General features: G+C 51.8%; 1 protein-coding gene across 1 annotated transcript in view; it reads left to right on the forward strand.

Annotated features, from left to right (window-relative positions):
* The window catches only part of CEP250 (centrosomal protein 250), a 28,163-nt gene extending 25,646 nt beyond the window's left edge, over positions 1-2,517 (forward strand). Inside the window, exon 31 of the mRNA XM_053958694.1 lies at positions 932-2,517. Within this exon, the coding sequence (XP_053814669.1) occupies positions 932-1,222 (291 nt within the window). The 3' untranslated portion in view covers positions 1,223-2,517. The remainder of the gene's footprint in view (positions 1-931) is intronic.
* The last annotated feature ends 6,809 nt before the right edge of the window (positions 2,518-9,326 follow it).

Below are 9,326 nucleotides of genomic sequence, written 5' to 3' on the forward strand. Positions count from 1 at the left end.
TCAGGAAGTGAATACAGCACGTGTTGTCAGTTGTGCACCTGTTGGCAACAGCCAAACATCCTTTACCTTGGTCTTATCTCTGACTTGTCTAAGATCAGGTGGTGGGAAAGAGAGACAGGATGAAATTCAGAACACTGGAAGTCACCTGAAAATATCAGAATCATAGAATCATAAAAGCTTAAGGTTGGAAAAGCCCTTTCAGATAATCTAATCCAACTATTAAGCCAGCATTGTCAATCCCAACAGTAAACCATGGCCTGAAGTGCCACAGCCATATGTTCTCTGAATATTTCCAGGGACAGTGATTCTACTACTTCCCTGGGCAGTCTGGACCAGGGTGTTCTCCTTTGTTGCCTGTTTCCATTTTCCCTTGACTCTGTAACAGTGGAGAGCTTGCATTTTAGCAGAAATCCATGGTCCTGAGGCAATGCCAGAGGTTTATTATTCCACTGACCTTAGTTGTCCACATTGTGCTCTGCTCCTGTATGGAATGCTCTGAAGTTTGGGAGAGGGAGAGTTTGCTCCCTGTCCCTCAGCTGCCTGTCCAGCAGCTCAAGTAGAAGAGTCCTTCAGGAACTCAAGGGAGCAGCAGCCCTTGTGCTGAGGCACAGCCTGTGGAGAAAGGGCTCAGTGGCCCAAATGTGTGCTTTGGAAATCAGAGTTGGGTTCCTAAATCCCATCAGAACTCTCTCTAACAAACCTGTGGTGGCTGAGGGATGTACGTGGGAAGGCTTTGCCAGCCTTGAACTGGCCTTGTTGATCATCTGAGCTCTGTTCTGTCTGGGAGCCTGTTCCTTTCCCCTTGCCCCAGGGCAGAGGGCTGGTGAGGGTGGAGTTGGAGGCTGTGTCTGCCCCGAGAGCCGGTACCGTGGGGCTGCAGGTGCTCCTGCCAGCGTGGGCTTGTCTGAGCCGGGCCTTGTGCCTCTTTCAGGTGTCCCTGCTGCAGTCACAGCTGGCCCAAGACCGACAGCACCGGCAGAACTACATTGAGAGCTGTGCAAGGACCAGCCAGGAGCTGTCAGACCTTCACGAGGAGCTGTCCTGCTCCTTTGCAGCTGTGCTCAAGGAGCCCAGAGCTGCTGTTCTGGAAGAAGAGACTCGGAAGTTGGATCGATCTCTGAACCTTAACTCGGCACTGACATCCCTGGGCCATCAGTCTCTGGAGAGACAGCCAGAGCATCCAAGAGCCAGACCTGCCAGAAGCAATGATGACCTGAGGTAACAGCATCTCTGGTCTCCATTTGAATGGAGCAATTTCTCCTAAGACAAAGAGCTCATGGATGTGAAAAATGGGATCAACTCCTCGGGGCAGGGCTATTCCCTGCCTTAAACATCTGCTGGTTTCACATTCAGCTGGTGTCGAACCTCACCTTATGTTGAGGATTAGGATCTATGAAACATTATTTCATGAAGTAGATGATTTCTGGGACCAAAATGTGAATATGTGAGAACAACAACACAGGTAAGGAGAGAAAATGATGTATGGAGAATGAAGCCCAAACAAAAAATGAATAATCCTTGAACAGTAAGACTTATGAGTGACATCTGTCCAAGGGCAGCTACTTAAAAGAAAAGGACACAAAGAGTGCGCTACAAACAATTAAAGTAACATAACAGTTTGTGGTGTTTGCATTTGCAAGCATCTTCTAGGGATGGGCATTTTAATTTTTTTTAATAAAATGTTTTTCAGAAGAAAATTATACTCATTTTCACTGGCACAGTGAGGCTACTGCAAGCCCTTACACAATTTCCCTTCTTGAGGGCAGGGGTGTTCCCTGCAACAAGTAATGGGAATTTGAAGTGTTATCAAACAAAGGGGTGAAGAGTGCACAGCAGGGATCAAAATTCAGTGAGAAATGGGGCTGCCCTTCCCTTCTCCCTTTTCTTCCCTTTTTTCCTCCAAAGGATTGGTGGCTTTGCCCCAACAGCCAGCCCGAGGGACAGCTCAGCTGCTCTCCACAGGCTGTCAGTGCCCAGCTCCAGCCGTGCCACAGCCCGAGGCCACGGACATGTGGGGAGGGTGTCCTGGGCAGGGGGACCTGCTCTCCACCAGCGGCTGAATCCCCTCCTTCCCGTTCTGCCCACGCTGCTGGGAATGCAGCCCAGGACATGGGTACTTTCAGGGCCAATGCAGGGAGAGGTGTCCTCTGACTCTTACCCTTTCAGTCTTCTCTTATTCTCTTAGCTTAACTGTCAGCCCAGCAACTCTGTATCTATAGGGTCTCTAGGACATCTACAGGGTCCCTGAGGAGCTGGCCAGGCTCAAACACAGGTGAAGGAACCTGGAACCCTCTCCTTGGTCCCCTCATACAGCTGCTTTCCTGCCCTAAACTCTTTTCTAGTTCCCCCAGGATGTGACAGATTGCAGGAAGGAAGAGTGGAGCAGGATGTGGCTGGGGCGATGTCTCACCTCTCACCACCAAGTCCAGGGTGTTGCTGACAGCAGACCATTCTATCGAAGCACTGAAGGTGTAGCACTGGCAGCTGTAGCGGCCACTGTCACCTTCCTGCACGAGGGAGAGGTTGTAGTCACCTCGTTCCCTGGGGAGTAGCTGGGCTCGGATCTGGCCCTCCAGGTACAGGTAACAGCCGGTGCTGGGGTGTGTGGTGGTGCAGCGGAACTTCACATCAGCTCCCGGAGTCACCCTCTGCCCAGGCAGGACAGAGAGGTTGGGTCTGGGCAGACGGAGCTCTGTGGGGACAGGAGAGGGAATGAGAAGATGCAGAGAGCTTTGATGTGCCAGGAGCACCAGGATCTCTGTGAAGCCACCAATTGGCTTAGGCAGAGGTGAAGATGGTCCCCACCTCTCCAAGCCAGGGAAGAGGAGGAAGAACCCTGCCCATCATGTGGACATGAAAACCAAGTGGCTGTGTACATCTTGGTGTTCCCCTGGGGTGTGTGACGCCACAAGAGGGGAAACAGCATATCCCTCACTTGCACCACCATGGCCATACTCCTATTGCCAGGTAGCCCCGACAGCTGCATACCCGTGGCTATGGCCTGATGCTGCTGGGCCTGTAACCGTATCCCCATGTCCCTGCCCCATAGCCATGGTCCCTTCACCACCCATGAATGTCTTCCTGCTCCTCTGCAGCTGCTATTTCTGAGATAAAAAGCCACATTCCTGTGTGTGCATCAGGGAATGGAAACTGTTGGGCCAAGAGGAGATGCCCAGGCTTCAGTGCAGGGGGCAGAGCAGAGCTTGGCAGCAGGCAGCAGCTCCAGGAGTGGACAGGGGTCCCCTGCAGTGCCCACCATGGCCCTCAAGCAGCCAAAGGTGTGAGTGGGTCTGGGGGCATCGCTGGGGGTTTGTGGGGGGAGACAGGGCATGGCTGGAGTGTTCTGGGGGTCACACGGGGCTGTTGGTGGGCCAGGGGGCTCAAGGGGTGCTGGGGAGAACTGAGGGAGGTGGGGACTGCAGCGGTCAGGGCTCACAGGAAGGGTTTTTGGGGGCTGCTGGATGTCTTGGTTTTGACTGGGAGAGAGATAATTTTCTCCCCAGAAGCTGCTCCAGTGCTGTTTGGGATTCAAAGTGAGAACAACGTTTGTAACACGCTGAGTTGGAGCCCCATCGAGCTCACTCCAAGTCAAGGACTTTTCAGTGTCCCATGCTCTGCCAGCAAGGGGGAGCATGGCCAGGAGACCCAACCCAAACTGGCCAGAGGGATATTCCAGACCACAGAACCTCCTGCCCAGTACAGAAACTGGGAGGGTGTTGGCCAGGAGCCACTGATTGCTACTGGGGAACAGGGTGGGCATTGGTCAGTGGGTGATGAGTGACTACTGGGCACTGCTGGTTTCTCTCAGGTTTTATTCTGTTCTCTCTCCTTCCGTCTTGTTTCAGTTATTTAACTATTCTTATCTTCACTCACGGGTTTTACCTTTTCTGGATTCTCTCCCCCATCTCACCAGAGCAGCAAGCAGCTGTGTGGGACTGAGTTCCTGGCTGGGGTTAAACCACAACAGTCCTTGGTGCTCAACTGGGGCACAAAGAGTTGAGATAACAACAGATCTGAGCAGAGTGTGTTAAAATAAAGTTATTGTGAGCATCTCTTGTATTTATTTAACATCTGTGGGTCACAGTTTGCTCTTGGAGTTCCTGCCCGTGCACTCAGGTGCATTTTATAAAAACCCTTCCTGGTGTGTGTGATCCCGTGGGAATGTTCATCCTCCCTGGCTCTGGGCTAAGGTTATCATTCTGTTGTGGTTGGTAACACGGGGCTGTGGTACGAGAGAACGGCTGGAGCTGAATCGAAGCTGCCGGCTGTGCTCAGCATTGCCGTCCCCGCTGGGCTTCGGGAGCCATCCAGTGGGAACTGTCAATAATTACACCTTAGGATTTCTCCTGCGAGAGCCAAGCCATGAGACAAATCTTCCACCTGGTGTTGCCCTTGCCTTGCCCTCCCTTTCACAGCGCTCTGCGCCTGCTCAAACGCTGAGGTCAAGTCCAAGAGGATGAGCACGCAGACAGAGCGATCTGACAGAAGCTACAGGGGAATCTACAGGAGAGGGGCCCGACGCAGCTGGATTTCAACGAAGTGAATGGGGGTTGGGGGCCTCTCTTACAATATCAGAATTTCTCCCATAGTCACAAACATGTCGCTGTTTGCTGGTGAATTTCTGTCCCATTTTTGTCTTTTCTGTCCCCTCCACCCTCATGGGGTGCCCCAACTTCTTGGGGGAGAGCCCAGAATTAGGAAGAGAGGGCAGAAAAAATACTCTCCTAATAAGAAAAATGTACCTTCCAAAGATGTCCCAATCCCTTTTCCCAGAATTGGGAGGTGCTTCCCAACTTTATGGGGAAGAATTAATGTTGAGGATCCGAAGGAGTGATGCTGGAAATCCCTTCGGATCAGGAGGGTACCCTTAGGTCTCTGCAAGCTCAGCCATGGCTTTGGAAACCAAAACCACCCGCCCATCAGGGATACACCCTGCTTTGGCTCACTTACCCTCTGAGCCCAGGCGATGACGAATTTGAGGATCTTATTAGGGTGCGCCGACCTGGTGGAAAGCCGGTGAACTGGGGACCTTTTCTTTCCCGGCTTGTCACCTCCAGGGACCTGGGTGTTCCCGGTGCTTCAAGGCCCGTCCCCAGAGCCTTGGGCACGGCCACTATCAGTCCCCAGTGCGCTCGACCTGGTGCGAGCGCCTTGCCCTGCAGAGATCCCGATGTACTCCTGCCTTCTGCTCAGGGCCTTGGCTCAGCCTAATTTGAGCCGTTCACCAAGCCGTCTCTCTTCGTCCTTGGGGTAAGTCCACCCCCTCAAGGCACCCTGTAGCCTGGGGTGGAGAGCACGCCGGCGAGGACGAGTGAGAGTCTTCGAGCCTCAATCTTTTCCGCTCGGCTCCTCTTAAGAGTCCCAGCGTTCCCGGTCTCAGATGTTCTTCTTCCCCTCTTCTTCCTCAGTGAGGCAGGCGCCCCCACAGATTGGCCCGTTTATTTTAGAGGACGAAGAAGGGAACCATCCTCTGCTACCATTTGTCGCAGCGCGCCCAATGTGGGGCGTGCTGGGCGGCGAATGCAGGGGCGCGACCGTCCCCCTGCGAGTTCTGTAATCCCAGCTATTGGCAGGTTTGGCGCAGGGACAGATAATGAAGACACGGGTCTTTGGGGGTAAAGGCTGGATGGGTTTATTAGGTGAAACCAAAGACCAATGACCAAAGACCAAAGACAAAGCTGGGGGGGGGGTGAACAGAAGTCTTTATACAGTAACTCAGGAGGCGGGGTGCAGGAACATTAACCAATGAGGGTAAAGCTGGGGAATGGTCTAAGGTGGGACTAAACCATTGTAAAGCTATCAGGGGAAATAGGGGAGTGGAATAACACAAAGTAACAAATAGGGTGTCGAGTATAACAAAATAGACAGGGAACACTCTGGAAGGAGGGGTATGGATAGGGAGGATTGACAAGGAACATTCTGGAGAAAGGGGTGGGGAAAGGGAGGACTGACAACTTGGAATGGAGGGGGTTAGGTAGGACCTTGGGAAGATTGGCAGCTCGGGAGAGGAGGGGATTAAGGAGGAAAACAGACATGAATTTTAAACAAAACACACTACCACATTAAAGGATGGTCCCAAACTGTCAGGAAGCACTGACACTTCCTGCAGGGCACAGTGGCAGCTGCAGCCTCAGAAACCTTCCTGCCCACCTCCACAGAAGAGCAGAGACCCCCCTGAAATCAGGGAGATTCAGAAGAGTGAAAGTACCTTTAGACAAGGGCCAAACCCACTCCACAGCTGAGCTGGGTCAGGAAGATGCCAGCAGAGCCGATGGCTCCCAGAGGAAACCGGACAACACTGCTGACGGCCTCTTTAAAGCTGTCTTTGAGCAGCTGACCACAGCAGAAGCCCAGAAGCTCCAAGAGCTGGTTGAGACCATTGTGTACAAAGTGTTTACGAGGCTGAAGGTTCCTTGGGACCAGCGTGTCAATTTTTTAAGGAACACTGCTCAGGGGATCAGAGGAAGTGTTTTTGGCAGCTCCGTGAGAACAGAGCCTGCAGAGACACCTCTAGACCGCCAACAGGAAATAGAACTGGTGGCCAAGGAGCTTCTAGCGATGGTGTTGGAGATCTTGGGGGACCATCTGGAGTCCAAAGAAGCTTCTGAGTCAGGAAGGGCAGCCAGGCAGAAGGAGCAGCTTGTTGATGGAGGAGCCACCCAAGCAGACACATCCAAGGAAGCTGAAACAGACAGAGGACGTTTACAGGCTTGCCTTGACTATCTCACCAGCCAAGTTGTTAAGAATATTTGCTGCCTCTTGAAATCCATGGTAGCTTCTCAGTTTGGAGGAGACTCCAGCTGTGATTACACCAAAATCCTGAAACTTCACAAGGGTATGGCCTCCAACAGACAGATGCCACCAGGATTCCCTGGAGCATCCAAAGAGGAAGCAAGTGTGAGACTAAAGTTACCTCCCTTAGGACCACTGCTCCAAGCAGAAGAGACTGGCTATGCCAAAGCTATGGAGTCTGAGCATCCTGCAATGGTGAAGGGGAACTTGGTGAGAGAAAGGAATCAAGCATCTTCAGGCAACACTTTGTGCCCAGTCAGTTCCCTCAGATGAACCTGAACTCTGGCACTGGGAGGGACTCTGCTCTCCCAACACCCATCTGGAAGTTCAGGGACTTGAGAGATGCCTTTATACTTTGTTTAGTTCATATCTCAGCCTGTAAAGTTTACTTTTATTTTTCCCAATCTCCTGTTCTCCAGGGGAGAAAGTAGGAAGAGGTGGGGGGTGAGTGAGTGGCTGTGGTGTTTAGTTACCAGCTGGGATTGAACCACAATGATGGAGACCCAGAACTGTGCACATGAGCTGCTTGAGCAGCCCATGCCAGGGCTCACCCAAAGGGGGGCAGTGGGAGCAACCCCTTTCCAACAGGAAATTGCTGCCCTGCTGTGCCACAAGCTCAGTCTTTGGTGGTTCCTCATCCTGGAACTTCCACTAACACACAGAGCCATCCCAGATGCCTTCCTTAGGGCCACAAGAGCAATGTACCTGGGCAGTGAGGATGGTGGCAGCTGACCACATGGCATGGCCAGTGGATGGAGGACAGCATTGGTTCCTGCTCAGCTCTTGCCCACCACATTTCCAACTGTGCCTGCAATTGTAGCTCCCTCATGGCAAGAAACACGGTGCTAAACTGAAGCAAGTCCCAGGGACCCTCAAGGTAGAGAGGATCTGGTGCACACAGCTTGTAACATGGGGCTGTGGGAGCTTGGCTTACCCATCCTGGAGACAAGGGGGATTGGGTGGCCCTGGCAGCAGCATTGTGTGGGTGGGTGTCAAGAGGGGACCACATGGGCCAGCATCAGTCACAGCCCGTGTTAGCAGTCACCAGGTGACACGTTACAGTCTCACGGCTCTGGTTGCTGGTGGGTGCAGTGTAACTCCAGGCTCACAGTTTGTGGTAATTGGGAGTGGGGCAGCTAGAGCTGCACAAGACAGGTGAACAGTATTGAAGGCAGTGAGACATGGCCTGAGGGGTACTGACCAACCACAGAAGGGTGCAGAGGGCACACAGGTGCAATGCATGTAAGATGAAGGGTATAAAAGGTTGTACTGAGGAAGAATAAAGGGCTGATGCTTGAAGCCTTCTCTGGTGTTAGTTGTACCCCCTACAGCAACAAGTAACATAATAAATAGCCTAGGGTGACTTTATGATGCTGAATTGTATTCCCATTTGTCTGTTTAGCCCAGAAGTAAGTTTTGCACCTTTAAAACTAAATCTGAGAGTGAAGGGGGGAGAAGGAGAAGCGGTGGAATGTCTAAGGCAGCTGTATTCAAAAGCATATAAATAAGAGCTTCAGCTTTTCTTCTCACAGACTGTGTTGTCAGCTGCACAGACAGCAGGAGAGAGCTCTCCTTTGCTTTTAAATTAGATTTTCTTAGCTATTTTAGTTATTTATTTTATTTGTTTTAGTTATTTTTTCTTAGGTGAGTCAGAGAAGTTCCCCAGACTGTGGATTTTCTTTTTCTTGGAACTGATTGTCCCTGCTCTGGATTGAAAACCCAGAAAAACACCTGGAACTCACACCTGTGGCCCAGCAGGGCCCAGGAAGTGGCATTTTCCAGCATAGGAGGGACTGATAAGAGACTGAGTGAGCCAAGTTACACCCCATGAAAAGGACTTTCTGAATTTGCCATCTCTTCAGAACAGCAAGAGGTTTTATTAATGTTATTCATTTCTTATGCTTGTGAATACTTTGCTTGTTAAATAAACAGGTTTTCTGCACTTTCTCCAAGGAAATCTTTTCCTGAACCAGTAGGAGGACAGGCCACTTGAATCTGCTTTCTGGAGGGACCCCTTTGGAAGTTTCCTCCCAAATTTACCTTAAACCAGGACACATGCAGAGGCTTGGCTGAGGTGACTGAGTGATGCTGTGAGGCACAGCCCCAGCACAGTGCAGCTTCACCCCAGGCTCTTGCACAGCATCTCTGTGGGTGGCCTCAAGATGAACGGACTAGCATCAGGATGTGCAGCTCTGTGCTGAGACAGATGGGGGACTGAAAGTGCCCTCTGAAACTGTCACGCTCATCCTCAGGTCTTCACCGTCTCCTCTGTCATGAGGGAAATGATCAGCATTGCATTTGCATCTTTCCTTGCTAGTGCTCTGCCCTACGTACCCTCGTCCCAGGCTCTCCTGCGTTCTGCCGTCCCCAGAGGAACCTCAGCTTCCTCCTACCCTGGTGGTTCCATCGTTTGGCATAAGTCATACAGATGTGCCACAAAAGCTGCGTGCCTCAGCTCTGGTCAGGCTGGCTGGCTCCATCAGCTTTGGTCAGTCCTTGGAGCCAGTCTGGCACGTGTATTATCCACTAGTCAA

The sequence above is a fragment of the Vidua chalybeata genome, chromosome 17, assembly GCF_026979565.1.
Source record: "Vidua chalybeata isolate OUT-0048 chromosome 17, bVidCha1 merged haplotype, whole genome shotgun sequence".
NCBI lineage: Eukaryota > Metazoa > Chordata > Aves > Passeriformes > Viduidae > Vidua > Vidua chalybeata.